Raw genomic sequence first — 16,754 nt, 5'->3', positions numbered from 1 at the left:
GCCTCTCCCATTGCAGAGCACAGGCTCTGGGAGCACAGGCTCAGTGGCCATGGCTCATGGGCGAGCTGCTCCGTGGCATGTGGGATCCTCCTGGACCGGGGCATGAACTCGTGTCCCCTGCATTGGCAGGCAGACTCTCAACCACTGCACCACCAGGGAAGCCCCTGGCAGCACTTTTTATTTTTTAACATCTTTATTGGAGTATAATTGCTTTACAATGGTGTGTTAGTTTCTGCTTTATAACAAAGTGAATCAGTTATACATATACATATGTTCCCATATCTCTTCCCTCTTGCATCACCCTCCCTCCCACCCTCCCTATCCCACCCCTCTAGGTGGTCACAAAGCACCAAGCTGATCTCCCTGTGCTATGAAGCTGCTTCCCACTAGCTACCTATTTTACGTTTGGTAGTGTATATATGTCCATGCAACTCTCTCACTTTGTCACAGCTTACCCTTCCTCCTCCCCATATCCTCAAGTCCATTCTCTAGTAGGTCTGTGTCTTTATTCCCATCTTGCCCCTAGGTTCTTCATGACTATTTTTTCTTAGATTCCATATATATGTGTTAGCATACGGTATTTGTTTTTCTCTTTCTGACTTACTTCACTCTGTATGACAGACTCTAGGTCCATCCACCTCACTACAAATAACTCGATTTCATTTCTTTTTATGGCTGAGGAATATTCCATTGTATATATATGCCACATCTTCTTTATCCATTCATCTGTTGATGGACACTTAGGTTGCTTCCATGTCTTGGCTATTGTAAATAGAGCTGCAATGAACATTTTGGTACATGATCTTTTTGAATTATGGTTTTCTCAGGGTATGTGCCCAGTAGTGGGATTGCTGGGTCATATGGTAGTTTTATTTTTAGTTTCTTAAGGAACATTCATACTGTTCTCCATAGTGTCTGTATCAATTTACATTCCCACCAACAGTGCAAGAGGGTTCCCTTTTCTCCACACCCTCTCCAGCAATTGTTTCTAGATTTTTTGATGATGGCCATTCTGACCAGTGTGAGATGTTTTCTCATTGTAGTTTTGATTAGCATTTCTCTAATGATTAATGATGTTGAACATTCTTTCATGTGTTTATTGGCAATCTGTATATCTTCTTTGGAGAAATGTCTATTTAGGTCTTCTGCCCATTTTTGGATTGGGTTGTTTGTTTTTTTTGATAGTGAGCTGCATGAGTTGCTTGTATGTTTTGGAGATTAATCCTTTGTCAGTTGCTTCATTTGCAAATATTTTCTCCCATTTTGAGGGTTGTCTTTTGGTCTTGTTTATGGTTTCCTTTGCTGTGCAAAAGCTTTTAAGTTTCATTAGGTTCCATTTGTTTATTTTTGTTTTTATTTCCATTTCTCTAGGAGGTGGGTCAAAAAGGGCTTCACTGGTGGCACAGTGGTTGAGAGTCCGCCTGCCGATGCAGGGGACATGGGTTCGTGCCCCAGTCTGGTAAGATCCCACATGTCGTGGAGCGGCTAGGCCTGTGAGCCATGGCCACTGAGCCTGCACGCCCGGAGCCTGTGCTCTGCTACGGGACAGGCCACAACAGTGAGAGGCCTGTGTACCAAAAAAAAAAAAAAAAAAAAAAAAAAAAAAAGGATCTTGCTGTGATTTATGTCACAGAGTGTTCTGCCTGTTTTCCTCTAAGAGTTTGATAGTGTCTAGCCTTACATTTAGATCTGTAATCCATTTTGAGTTTATTTTTGTGTATGGTGTCAGGGAGTGTTCTAATTTCATACTTTTACGTGTATCTGTCCAGTTTTCCCAGCACCACTTATTGAAGAGGCTGTCTTTTCTCCACTGTATATTCTTGCCTCCTTTATCAAAGATAAGGTGACCTGGCAGCACTTTTTTCTTGAATTTGATGAAATATCAGTGCATTTGATCATAAACAGATCTGAGGTAAAAAAAAAAATATTTAAAATACTGAAGCTAAATTTTGAAAAGCTTACCTACAAAAAACTAGCAAGTGAACTGCTTCCCCACCTTGAGCAGATCAAGGACCACTTCCTCCTTAACTTCATCTCAGAACTACATTCCATCTCTGAGCATCCACAGTTCTTTTGTAGTACCTATCTTAGGGAAGTTACTACATAGAACACTGTATTTGTGTATGTTTCTATCCTTTCTAGTAGCATGTAAGCCTTTTGATAGGGTGCAAAAATAATTCTAATTCTATGTTACAACTATCATGGTAGAACATGTGAGTTTCTACTACATACCAGGTATTCATGTGCATAAAAGCTACACAAGTATGATTCAGTCATACTCACAAGGGGCCTTGTAAGTGAAAAAAATACTAACCTAGTTTTAGTTTTATAATAAATTGTATGGGCTATCACAGCTATAAATACCAAATGTAAGGAAATGTACAGGAGAAAGCATCTAAATCCTACCTTGGAGAACTGAGAAAGGATGGATTTGAAGGATGAGTCTGAAGTTGGAATGAAGCAGGATGAGACAGAAAAAAATCATAAGAGGAAACACCAACATAGGCAGAGAAAAAGAGACATAAAATAGCAAAGCACATTCAAGAACCAAGTGGTAAATTATAGATAAAATATAACATACATTGGCAATAGGGTGGGTGGGGAGAGGGAAGGAAGGTTTAAACTTTAGTTGGGATCATATATGAAGGGCTTTGTATGTCATACTAAGGGGTCTTGATTTGATTCTGTAGGCAATGATTAGCCACTGAAGACTTCAGGAAGACAACTACCCAAAACAGTTGTTAGAAAGATAACTATGTCATAATAATATGACAGATGGGTTAGAAGAACAAGGTGGCAGACACTGTGTATTAGCTTAAACTCAACACCCATTCCAAATCCCTTACCCCTTGCCTTTCTCTCCATAGACAAAAATGTGATTTGCCAATCTTCCTTGAGCTAAGTGTGGCTTACATGACAAATTCTGGTCAAGATATAGACATAAGTCTTTTGAGAAGGGTTTTGAGAAAGCACTTATTTCTCTGATAAAAGGGGGGCAGAAGCATCTGGTACAGTTTCTGTAACTCTTCTTCCTACTCTGAATGTATGTGTTCCCCAGAGGTATAGGAGCCATTTTGTGACCATGAGGCAACAAATCAATACGCTAAAGAGCAGAGTGGAAAGAGAAAATGTCTAGATCCTTGATGATACCAATGAGCCACTATACCAACCCTGTACTGACCAATTCCCAGAATTTAAGTAGACTCTCACTTATTTAAGCTACAGTTAACTGGTTTACTATTACTTATAAGCAGAATGCATTGTTAAGTGACAAAAAGCAAGATTGATAGCAGGCAGATTAACCAGAGGCTACGATAATAATCCAGGAAAGTGATGAAGAAGACTTGAATGAGAGCAAGGATTAGAGAAGGTAGAAAAGATTTGAGAAACACAGAAATGAGAGAGATGTAGAGACAATTTAGTTTTAAGTCTATTGACATTGAGGATATCTATGGGATATAAGGTGGATATGACTAACAAATAATTAGAAAGATAGGTATACACTTCTGGAGAAATACAGGAGCTGTAAATATAAATAATAAGGACATATAAATGGTGGCTGAAGTCAGTAAAGTATGTTGAATGGAAATGAGAGAGCACAGAATGAGAAAAGACTAGAAATGCAACCTGAGGAGCCTCAGCATTTAAGGGATACAGAGCAAGAGAAGAATGAAGAATAACAAGAGGAGCAGCAATGACACCAATGGGAGGACTGAATTTCAGGAGGGAGTGGTCAACAGTCAAACATTACAGAATATTCAAGTAGGTATAGAGGCCAAGGTGTCACAAGTTAGAGAGGAATTGAAAGTGAGGAAGAAAGTGACATTAATTACTGTTTTATGAAGTCTGAAAATCATAGGAAAGAGAAAGAAAAGATAGCTCAAGAGGAAGAGGCAGAGTTGGGGAAAGGTTTTTGTTACTGTTGTCTTTGGATAAAGAAGATCTGAAGCTATTTAGAGATTGAGGAAACAAGATGAATGAAAAGAGAAACCAAGGATTGAAGATTAAACGGGATGGAATATGGTACTGGAAAAGATAGGAAAGGAGGAGATCAGGAACACAAGTAGAAGCATTAGCTTTAGAAAAGGGGGATGCTTGGTTGAAAAGAGGTAAGTCTTTTTTTTTTTTTTTTTTTTTTTTTTTTTTTTTTTTTTTTTGCGGTACGCGGGCTTCTCACTGTTGTGGCCTCTCCCGTTGCAGAGCACAGGCTCTGGACGCGCAGGCTCAGTGGCCATGGCTCACGGGCCCAGCTGCTCCACAGCATGTGGGATCCTCCCAGACTGGGGCACGAACCCATGTCCCCTGCATCGGGAGGCAGACTCTCAACCACTGCACCACCAGGGAATCCCAAGAGGTAAGTCTTGAAGGTAGACGGGAAGAAGTTGGGAAAAACTATGTGTAGTAACATTTTTTTCTCTATGTCATAGGAGACACAGTCATCGTTGGCAGGTACAGGAGGCTTGAGAATAAAAGGTCTGTAATGCCTCTCCCGGAAAACAGAATAGGAAACCACCCAGGAACCAGTAGAAGGAATGCTAAGCAGCATTGGGGGTCCCATGTAGCATATGTTCCTCTCAAATAGTTAGAGGTATTTTGGGACATTTAAGAGGAGTTAACATAAATAAAACAGAGACAAAGCCAAGCCCAAGTGTCATAAAATATGGATATTTTATTCCAGCTCTGGGAAATGAAAAACAGAGGGGGAGGGAACGCATCCTTCCACACACAATTCTAATTTAGCTGACATTAATTCATAAAAGCTAAAGCAAATATACATGTGCATATGTATATATAATTATATACACACACATATTTTTTCAGATTTTAGCCTCATCAGTGTTCATATATTTATTTTTATTTTTTTATAAATACCCTTAAAAATCACCAAATGCATCCTAATACTTCTACCTCTGCCTCCTCATCAATCATTTAGTATTGTTCGGATTGTATTCAATTTGAGTTTTAATCACTTATGTGAGTTGTCTAGCTGTACATTAGAAGATATAAGGGAAAAACTTGGTTTAAATTATACTCCATGCATCACAGTTACCCATTACATGATTTTTTTCATCGTTATTCGCAACTTCACACATCTTGTAGTTCTCTATGCAGACTATTTCAGCTTCTAGTGCTGTACATATCTACATCTTCTGGATGGGACTGCCCGTGATCCATGAGCTTGGGGTCAGGCATAAACTGTGTAGCACCTGATAAAGTATTAAAATGAAAAATATTAGTCATTCATTTAACAAATTTCCTGTTGATACGGGGCACACATCAGTGAACAAAACAGATAAAAATGGCTCTCAACATGGACCTAAATTCAAGTTGGGTGAGAGGGACAATAAACTAAATGACATATCAGCAGGTGTAAGTGCTATGCAAAAAAAAAAAAAATCAGGAAGGAGGGGCATATAGAGTGCTTGGGTGATTTTCAGTTTTAAATAGGGTGGCCAGGGAAAGCCTTCTATATTTGGGCAAAGAACTGAAGGAGGTGAAGGTGTGAGCCCTGTAGATATCTGAGGGAAATGCCTTACAGGAAGAGCAGGCAGCAAGTGTAATAGAACTTAGGCATGTCTGAGGAGCCATAAAGTGGCCAATATGGCTAGAAGAGAATCAGCAAGATATGCTGATGGTGGGTGCAATGAGAGTGGTAGGAGGCATGATCAGAAAACAATGGAAGGTCAGGCCACATAGGGCCATGGCAAAGTTTTTCTCCTTATTCTAAGAGATGAGAAGTCTCTGGACAGTTTTGAGCAGAGGAGTGACAAGATGTTATGTTTTTTAAAAGATTACTCTTGGCTATGGGGAGAAGAGAGTATAGGGAAACAAGCATGGAAGTAGGGAGAGCAGTTAGGAAGCTATTGCAGTACCCCAGGAGGGAGATGCTGATGGCTTTTATTAGGGCAGTAGCAGTGGAGGTGGTGAAAAGGTATTGGATTCTGGATAACTTCTTAAGGTAGAATGGACAAGATTTCCTAAATGGACTCAATATGTTGTGTGAGTGAGACTCTAACTTGAGAAACTAGAAGAGTGGAGTTGACATTTACTGAGATAGGGGAAAGTGTAGAACCATGTTTGGGAGAAGGCAAATGAAGTGTTAAGTTTTGGATGTGCTACATTTGAATTGCTAACTAGACATCTGAATACAAATATTGAGTAAGCAGTTAGAAATGTGAATGTAGAGTTCAGCACAGGAGTAGCCTGTGCTGGTTTATTAATTTTACGTTCCTAGCCTATATATGGCATTTACAACTATGAGACCATATGAAGTCTTCCAGAATATCAGAAAAGAGGTCCAAGAAATGAGCCCTTTGGATACTCCAACTTTTTGATGTTAAGAACATTAGGAGAGGAGATTCAAGATGGTGGTGGAGTAGGTGGACGTGGAGTTCATCTCTCTCCACGGGTGCAGCAGGACTACATCTATAGATGCAACAATTCGCACAGAACACCAGCTGAAAACTAGCAGAAGACCTTGGACGAAACGACTATAAAGATCCCTTCATAACTGGGTAGGATGGAAAAAGAAGGGAGGCGGAGAGAGGAGGCGGGATGGGACCAGTACCCTGGGGTTGGGGAGCTGAAGCAGAGAGATTCCTGAATTTGGGGAAACCCCCTCTCTGACGGGGAAATCAATTGGGACAGAGGGGACGCATTTGAGGCTGTCGGAAGAGGGTGACACAGCCAATCTGTGGCAGACAGGACAGAGTAAGAAATACAGATGGTCCATACCATGGTCCTACATACCCCAGACTAGGACATGTGCTCACAGGTGTGCAAGGGGGCTGGGAATTGGTGCGTGGGGATTGGAGAACAGGCCCAGAGCGAGAACTGCTGTTGGCTGTGCAGAGACGGAATGAGGAGACAGGAGGGAGGAAATCCACAGCAGGGAATGCCTATGCAGGAAGACCAGACTACCATGGAAGCAGGGCACTACTGCTGAGTCACACGCAAGGGGAGGAGCCACTATTGTAGCCTCTCTCTCCCCACATGCCAGTGCCTGACAATGACAATAAAAGAAGCCTGCTCAGGGATGGCTCCTGTGCACTGGCTGCTGAGCAAAAAAAAAAAAAAAAAAAAAAAAAAAGCCCCCTTAGAGCTGGCCCTCACGCACTGGCTGCAGAGTAATAAAAAAAAGGCCCTCTCAGGGATGGCCCTCACACACCTGCTGCCGGGTGCCAGAAAAACCCTGGCCAGGGCTGGCCCTCATACATCTTATGCTGGGTGCCAGAAAAGGCCCTCACTAGGGCCATCTCTTTTGCCTGTAGCCGCTGGCTTCCCTGTGCACCTGGCGCCACCAGGGCTCCTGTGATCCAAGCAGTCATACCACCTCTGTGCCTGGTCCTCCCGGGGCTGACCCAAGAGTTCCAAGGCAGCCTCAGGACAAGACATCTGTGGGTGGACCACACATAGAGGTGGGGATAAAACCAAAGCTGAAACTCAGGGATGGGGTGATTAAGGAAGAAGACTGAAAATCTTTCCATTAGCTGTACAAACTGCAGATTAAATCCTTGCAATCAGCTAGGTAGACCCTGCATCTATGGAATATCTGAGTAGACAGTGAGTGTTCCCACAACTGAAAATGGTCTAGCTCTGGCAGCTGTGGAATTGGGGGGCAAGTGCACACAGGAATTGGGCCAGATCAGAGTCAGAGTGGTACCCACAGGGCCCACAGCAGGTCCAGAGACCAGCCCAAAGGCAGAGGAGAGGCTCTTGGGCTGTGGTTCACACCGTGTGCAAGGACAATTACTGTGGAGACCCCAGGGAAACATAATTATTACTATTAATTTTTATTATGTTTTGATTCCTTCTGTTGGTTCTAGATTTTTTTTGTTTCTTTTTCTGTTTTTGTTTGTTGTTTCTTTTATTTTAGTCTTTTGGGATCTCTGTGTTTTATAACATATTTTTATTTTTTAATATATTTCTATTTATACTTTGCTTTTCTGTTGTGTTATTTTCCCTTCTTTTCCTCTTTTTCTTTAATGCGTTTTTCTTTTTAAAATATATTTCGATTTCTACTTTGCTTCTCTGTTGTCCTATTTTTTCCCTTTCTATTTTATTATTATTATTTATTATTATTATTATTTTCTTTTTTGCGGTACGCGAGCCTCTCACTGTTGTAGCCTCTCCTGTTGCAGAGCACAGGCTCCAGACGCACAGGCTCAGCGGCCATGGCTCACGGGCCCAGCCGCATGTGGGATCCTCCTGGACCAGGGCACGAACCCGTGTCCCCTGCATTGGCAGGCAGACTCTCAACAACTGAGCCACCAGGGAAGTCCTTATTATTATTTTTTAAAATCATTTTTATCGGTTTGTTCTGTTTCCTTGCTGTATTCTTCAGTTGGCTGGCACACTGCTTTGGTTTTGTTTTTAGGTTATGTGTTTTTGTTAGTTTTAATCTTAATTGTTTGATTTCATTTTTGAGTTCTTCTATTTGTCTGGTTGTTCTCTTGCTTTTTGTTGTATTTGGCTCTGTTTTTGTTTCTTTTATGTGTATGTGTTTCCTTGTTTCTGTTTTTGTTTGATTTTGCTTTTACCATTTCTCTGGGGTTTTGTTTGTCCCTTTTTTTTACTTTAATATATTTCCCATTTTATTATTTTCTATAGTTCTGTTTCTACATTGCTTTTCTGTTGTTCTGCCTTCTTTCCCCTCTATCTTTTTTAAATATCATTTTTGTCAGTTTGTTTTGTTTCTCTGCTTCATCCTTCAGTTGCCACTCTGCTTTGGTTTTGTTTTTTGGTTTTGAGTTTTTGTCAGCTTTCTTCTTAATTCTTTGATTTTGTTGTTGGGTTCTTTGGTTTGTCTGGTCTCTTGCTATTTGATTTATCTGGCTCTGTTTTTGTTTCTTGTGTGTGTGTGTGTGTGTGTGTGTGTGTGTGTGTGTGTGTTTCCTTGTTTCTGTTTCTGTTTGTTCGATTTTACTCTTTACCATTTGTCAGGGGTTTTGTTAGTGTTTTTCTTTTTTGTTTTTTTTTGAATCCCCTTTATCACAGGGACGAGCGACTTGTGGGGTCTTGGTCCCTCGACCAGAAGTCAGTCCTGAGGCTCTGGAGTGAGAGCACTGAGTCGAGGATGCTGGACCACTAGAGAATTCCCAGTCCCAGGGAAGATTAATCACCTAGAGCTCTCATGGAGGCCTCTATCTGAATCTAAGGGCCAGCTCTACCCAACTGCCAGCAGCTCCCAGTGCTGGATGCCTCACACCAAACAACAAACAAGATAGGAACACAAACCCACCCGTCAGCACACAGACTACCTAAAGTCATACTAAGCTCACAGACACACCAAAACACACCATCTGACACGGCCCTGCTCATCAGAGGGAAAAGACCCAGCTCCACCACCAGAATGCAGGCACCAGTCCCTCCCATCAGGAAGCCTACACAAGACACTGGACCAACCCCACCACCAGTGGCAGAGAAGAGAATCAAGAGGAACTACAACCCTGCAGCCTAGTGAAAGGAGACTTCAAATACTGTAAATTAGACAAAATGCGAAGACAGAGAAATATCTTACAGGCAAAAGAGCAAAATAAAAACCCACAAGACCAAATAAATGAAGAGGAAATAGGCAAACTACCTGAAAAAGAACTCAGATGATGATAGTAAAGATGATCCAAAATCTTGGAAATAGAATAAAGACAAGAATGTTTAACAAGGACCTAGAAGAACTAAGCAGCAAACAAACAGTGATGAACAACACAATAACTGTAATTAAAAATACTCTAGAAGGAATCAATAGCAGAATAACTGAGGCAGATGAACGGATAAGTGAGTTGGAAGATAGAATGGTGGAAATAACTGCTGAGTATCAGAATAAAGAAAAAAGAATGAAAAGAATGGAGGCCAGTCTCAGAGACCTCTGGGACAACATTAAGCACACCAACATTCGAATTATAGGCATCCCAGAAGAAGAAGGGAAAAAGAAAAGTTCTGAGAAAATATCTGAAGAGATTATAGTTGAAAGCTTCCCCAACATGGGAAGGGAAATAGTCAATCAAGTCCAGGGAGTGCAAAGAGTCCCATACAGGATAAACCCAAGGAGAAACACACCAAGACACATATTAATCAAACTAGCAAAAATTAAGCACAAAGAAAAAATATTAAAAGCAGGAATGGAAAAGCAACAAATAACATACAAGGGAATCCCCATAAGGTTAACAGCTGATCTTTCAGCAGAAACTCTACAGGCCAGAAGGCAGTGGCAGGACATATTTAAAGTGATGAAAGGGAAGAAGCTACAACCAAGATTACTCTACTCAGCAAGGATCTCGTTCAGATTTGATGGAGAAATCAAAAGAGAATTCAGCACCACCAAACCAGCTTTACAACAAATGCTAAAGGAACTTCTCTAGGCTGGAAACACAAGAGAAGGAAAAGACCTATAATAACAAACCCAAAACAATTAAGAAAATGGGAATAGGAACATACATATCAATAATTACCTTAAATGTAAATGGATTAAATGCTCCAACCAAAAGATACAGACTGGCTGAATGGATACAAAAACAAGACCCATATATATGCTGTCTACAAGAGACCCACTTCAGACTTAGGGACACACACCGACTGAAAGTGAGGGGATGGCAAAAGATATTCCATGCAAAGGGAAATCAAAAGAAAGCTGGAGTAGCAATTCTCATATCAGACAAAATAGACTTTAAAATAAAGACTATTAGAAGAGACAAAGAAGGACACTACATAATGATCAAAGGATCAATCCAAAAATAAGATATAACAATTGTAAATATCTATGCACCCAACATAGGAGGACCTCAATACACAAGGCAAATGATAACAGCCATAAAAGGGGAAATAAACAGTAACACAATAATAGTAGGCAACTTTAACACCCGACTTACACCAATGGACAGACATCATTCAAACCCAAAATAAATAAGGAAACACAAGCTTTAAATGACACAACAGACCAGATGGACCTAATTGATATTTATAGGACATTCCATCCAAAAACAACAGAATACACTTTCTTCTCAAGTGAACATGGAACATTCTCCAGGATAGATTACATCTTTGGTCACAAATCAAACCTTGGTAAATTTAAGAAAATTGAAATTTTATCAAGCATCTTTTCTAACCACAACACTATAAGACTAGATATCAATTACAGGAAAAAATCTGTAAAAAATACAAATGGAGGGTAAACAATATGCTACTAAACAACCAAGAGATCACTGAAGAAATTAAAAAGGAAATTAAAAAATTACCTGGAAATAAATGACAATGAAAACATGACGACCCAAAACCTACGGGATGCAGCAAAAGCTCTTCTAAGGGGGAAGTTTATAACAATACAATCCTACCTCAAGAAACAAGAAAAATCTGAAATAAACACAACCCTGGGTCTTCCGTAAAATGGGGTTTAGAGCAGTAACAATGTTAATTATTTATTTTTAGTATTCAACATAATGCACACAAAGTGGTACATACAATACCCGGTTCATGGTAAGTAGGTAAGAACAATTTTTATATTTACTTTGTGACATAAGACTAAAAATATTTTTTCACAAACTTGTTTTTATTTTAAATGTTTTCCAAACTCTGATTCATTTTGAAATGATATTTTTTTTACATTAGGAAGACACACCTTTTTTCCATAGAGGAATTTAATTTCCAGTTTTATGATGAAAATGAAGGGGAAAAATTTACATAGCTATTTATTTTACACCTACCTTTTCAGAAACAGTTTCTGCTTTATAAACTGGGATAGACCTATATGTAATTTCACCACTAAGTATATTTTTAAAACAGCCAGATCTTAAATAATCACTATCTATGACATTAATACAGTTCTCCACAGACAGATTTTTAACCTGGGATCCCTTTGGGGGAGGGAGGTCTGTGGATAGAATTCATGTGATCTACGAAGTTGAATGGGGGAAATTTGTCTTTATTTTCATTAACCTTTGACTGAAGATGAACGTTTTCTTCGATAATGAATGCAGGCAACAAACCACAATACTACTGACGTACTTAGACTTTGTCACTAATAGAAATCACAGATAATCACACTGCAGTTGCAGATATCTTGAAATATTTATACTTACTACTACTTCAAAATTATAGCCTTAATCAGATATGTTGTTAGATATTGTTGATTAACACAATTAAGGAAGCTCATACATTACTATGTATTTTAGTTTATGCATTTAAAACATTCTGAGAAGGGGTCTTTAGCACACAGAAAAGGTTAAGCTTAGTGGTTCTGTCTGCTTCTTTCCCAAATGCATCTTTACTGCCACCTGGTGGAAGCCTTTGCTCAGTACAAGTGAAAAGTATACTACGAAATAGTCTAATCAATGTTTTTTTTATCAAACAGACAAATAATTATTTTATGTAACTCTGAATGTATCTAATTTTCTTAACAATGTCCACCAATTGACTAAGTTCTCTAACACTTCTACTCACTACCTTAATTTATATTCTTGTCCAAAATCTGGTCAAAGGATCAGATCACCTAAATTTGAAAGGCTCCTTTGCCTTTAGAGCTCCACCTCTCAAAATTTGTTGAAAGGCTTCAAATTTTTAGTTTATCTATAGCTTATGTCAGATATTATTAACTAGAGGAATATGCATGGAGAATTCCCTGTGGAGCTTTTCCTACAATCCACCTGCTTGGAGGCCTCACCTCTGGAGATTCTGATTTATAATTCTTGTTAGAGAGAATTTTAGGAAAAAAAAAAACTCAAGAAATTGTGATGTGGATCCCTCTAGTTTAGAGCCATTCAACCTAGGTCATTTGATTTCTGCCTTTTTTTGTTTTTAAAGGGTCATCTCATGCTTTTCTGAATAATTAAGGATTATATCTTTCCTCTTAGAAATTTCTTCATCCCTTTTGATCCAGGGCTCTCTGTCCTCCTAAAGAATTACCAATCATAAAAACTCTTCTTGAATCTCAATCTCCTAATCGTTGTAATGATTTTCTTTATACTTTATAATAAAAACAATAATAAATTATTTATTTAATAATAAATAAAAAACAATTTATGCTTAGTTCTTTTTTTAGTAGACTTCAAAAAAAGCTGGTGTTATACAAACAGGAAAGGAATAAAGATATTTAAAGTTATAAAACAGTAATGAATTATTATCTCAAATAGCCATTAGGTGTTATCTGTTCACTGATAATTTGGTTCACACCTTATCTCATTTATATTTTAAGCAAGTTAGGTACAAAAAAAATAGGACAGATCACTAATAAATTGCTGAGTGAAGTTACAAATGTTAGAGATTCTATTTTTGTTTCTTTTGTATAAAATTGGGATGATAGTTCAGCTTTTCAGTAACTGAAACACTAAAAGATATTAGTCATTGCAAAGTAATTTCACATGCTGTTCTATTCTTTCCATTCTTTTTTCTCTCTGTACTTCAGTTTGGCTATTTTTTTTTTATTGTCCTGTACTTGAGTTCATTATTTCTGTCCTCTTTTTGTAAACGATCTGCTATTGAACCCATCCAATGAGTTCATAATTTCATGTACTGTATTTTTCACATCTAGAATATCCACTTGATTTTTTAATAGATTTCAACTTTCTGTGAAATTCTCCATCTTTTTATCCATTTTGTTCATCACGTTTTCCATTTGACATATTAGTCATAGTTAAAGTGCTTTTTTGCTAACTTCAATATTTAGATCACCTGTGGGTCTGCTGTTATATTTTTTTCTCTTTTGTTAGTCACATCTTCCTGCCTCTTTGCGTGACTAGTATTTTATTTGTATGGTGGACACTGTGTAACAAAGAACTGAAGAAGCTCCAGATGATATCATCGGCCAGAGGGGGGACCCTTTTCCTCCTTTAGGAAGGGTGAAGTACTTATCATCTCACTCCAATCAGGCACTGAGCTGAGCTGCATTTATAGTAAGAGACAGTCAACCTCTGGTTCCTCCCTCCTCCTCAGGTATGATACTCTCTAGCTTCTGATTGACAGCCTGAGTTTCTGTCTCCCTCACACTGAAAGACTGTAGGAAATTTGGTTTTGCCCTTCAGGGTTTTGAGTTTGACTATTTAGTGTTATGACCCATAAAATAATCTGGGAAATATCAAGAGGGGAAGATGAGTCATGTATGTATGGCACACATCATCCCTCTAAAACAGAAATCAGCAAACTTCGTTTGCACAGGGCCAAAGTAAATATTTTCAACTTTGTAAACCATAAGGTCTCCATCAAAACCACTCAACTCTGCCATTTTAGGGTGAAAGCAGCCACAGACAAGACAATACACAATGAGTGGGGCTGTGTTCCAATAAGACTTCATTTATTTATGGACACTGGAATTTGAATTTCATACAATTTTAACTTGTCATAAAATATTTCTATTGATTTTTAAACTATTTTAATCACATAGGAACCATTTGTGGAATGTACAAAAATAGTCCATGAGCCAGATTTGCCACAGGGTCCATAGTTTGCCAACCTCTGAGAGGGACATTAATCTTGTGAGACTGTGAGAGATTTCATTCTGCTTTCATCAGATTTTGAAGAGGTCCATGTCACCAAATTTCTGAATTTGTGATTCCCAAAATAAGTTATTGGAATAAATGTATATGGATGATAGAGAACAACCAAACTCATATTAAGAGCCATGATATATAGTTGGACAGTACACCCAATCTATTCTGTATGGTGAGAAGTGGTGGCCATGGCTAGGTTCCCTAGCTAAGTAATGTGCTCCCAAAGTGTGCTCAATGACAATAAATTTGTTTTTGGGCAAAATGGCTAATTACTCTAGGCCAATGATAATGATATCTTCTAACACTTACTGAGAACTTAGTATGTGCTTGACATTGTACTTTTTGCTTTACATGCAATATCTCATTTAATCCTCACAACAAGCATGTCAGAAAAACACTATTATTGTCCTCCTTTTACAGATGAGGAGACCAAGGCTTGAGGTATTAGATAACTTGCCCCAGGCAATAAAACTAGTAAATGTTGGATTTAGGATTCAGATCCAGGTTCTATTCTAAAACCTGTACTCATAATCACTACTGTTTTCTGTGTCTTGGACCTTTGGGATTGCATGTGAAATGTGGAAATAGTCTCAAGGGTCTCAAGTATAACCAACTCTGAATACTATATGATAAGGATGAATAGTACTGGGTATCTCTCTCCTCTAAATGTCTCCTTAGAATGCTTTTCATATACCACATTACCCATGACAGGCAGGCAAAATGTTCCAGAATCCAGATGTGTGAAGAAAAGACATTGGCTGGGGATGGTTTGGTCCCGTTGTGAAGCTGGAACATCTCCACAAAGATCTCTGGAGTTGACAGACATTTAGAGAAATGACCAGATATATTATATGCCTGTGGGAATACGATCAACTGGGGATTACTCAGAGAGAGTCTAAAAACTGTATAACTTATCTTGATTAGAAAGGAGACGTGACAGGAAATAGTAAAACTCAAATCAGGTTTGTTACTCAGTGACAGCTTTTATAAAGATTAAGTAAGAGAGGAGGAGGCTGAAATTAGAGACTAAACTCTGGCTCTAAATTAGATAATGTATATGCAATGGAAAGAGCTGGGACTTTGGTGTCAGTAATATCTAGACTATAAACACAACTCTATTCATAAACCATAATTTTGGGCAAGTTACTTAAGCTCCCTGAGTCTCAGTCTCTTTATCATAAAACAATTATAATTACATATATACCAGAGTTTTTTTGTTTGTTTGTTTTGCTTTTTGGGAGAGGATTTAATAACATAACATACTAACAGCTCTTTGCACCACAGTAGTTGCTCAGTAAAAGGGAGATATTTTCATTATTCCCTAATTCTCTACCTCTGAGTTGGTCCTATTTCCTTTGTAATAAGACAACTTAATGCATAGTACCATTTACTTGGTACAGATAAACAAACCTACATAAACAAGTGACTGGTGAGTTATGCGAATACACTACTGAAATGGTATTAAACACTCTGTTACTTTCTTTTTGATCACAGTAAAACCATGGTAGTATTTGCCTAGGAAGTATAATTGTCACTATTTGGTCCCACAAAGTATTAATTGCCTGTATCTAATACTAGCAAAGATATTAGTATTATATAACTTGTGTTATTTTTACTATTTGATGCTGAAAGTTCTCCTAGTATCTAAACTAAATAAAACTGATGGTAGAAGAGAAGACTGATACAGGTAGAGAGCACAAGAAATGGAAACCTGATATTTCTTCTATGTAGATGTGACTCGTTATAGCCTGTAAACTGGTAGAATCCAGAAAGACACATTTTCCTCCACCTGATTAAAAATCTCACATCTATAAATTGATTAAATGATTCACTCACCCAACCAGCCAGTGCTATTCTCTACTCCCATATGCCAAGAACTATGTTATGAGCTATGTGGCAATTAGAAAAAGTTCCACATACTTGAGTACCTCATAACCTAAAAAGATACACAGACTAGAGATATGAGAAAGACAAAACATTTATGAGGAAAACACATAAATAAGTTCAAACTACTATTATAATATTATACAATTATTTAAGAAAAGAATGAAAACAAAATTGAATTATTCCAAACAAACCTGAGGTGGATTCTGATTTGGTCTTTGTTTCAGAGCTGAGTTCTGTTGACAAAGGCACTGAATGTTTCAGGTTGTGAGTTGTTTTTGCAGGTATTTCTATTTCATCAGAGCTTCCTAGCTGTTTACCAAAAAGGATTTTTCCTTGATAAGTAAATCATTTTACTAAAAGAATAAAATATCTTAAAAAATTATAGCATGCAAA

General features: G+C 38.3%; 1 protein-coding gene across 2 annotated transcripts in view; it reads right to left on the bottom strand.

The window, feature by feature from the left end:
* Positions 1–4,649: 4,649 nt before the first annotated feature.
* The window catches only part of APOOL (apolipoprotein O like), a 93,235-nt gene continuing 81,130 nt past the window's right edge, over positions 4,650–16,754 (bottom strand). For both annotated transcript variants that reach the window (XM_082609563.1, XM_082609564.1), the window contains 2 exons: positions 16,553–16,670; positions 4,650–5,207 (listed from right to left, as the gene is read on the bottom strand). In XM_082609563.1, the coding sequence (XP_082465689.1) occupies positions 5,119–5,207; positions 16,553–16,670 (207 nt within the window). In that variant the 3' untranslated portion in view covers positions 4,650–5,118. The remainder of the gene's footprint in view (positions 5,208–16,552; positions 16,671–16,754) is intronic.

This window comes from Mesoplodon mirus, assembly GCF_964341445.2.
Source record: "Mesoplodon mirus genome assembly, chromosome: X".
In the NCBI taxonomy this organism is placed as follows: Eukaryota; Metazoa; Chordata; class Mammalia; order Artiodactyla; family Ziphiidae; genus Mesoplodon; species Mesoplodon mirus.
Note: the sequence above shows the minus strand (reverse complement) of the source record. Positions and strands in the feature narration are given on the sequence as shown.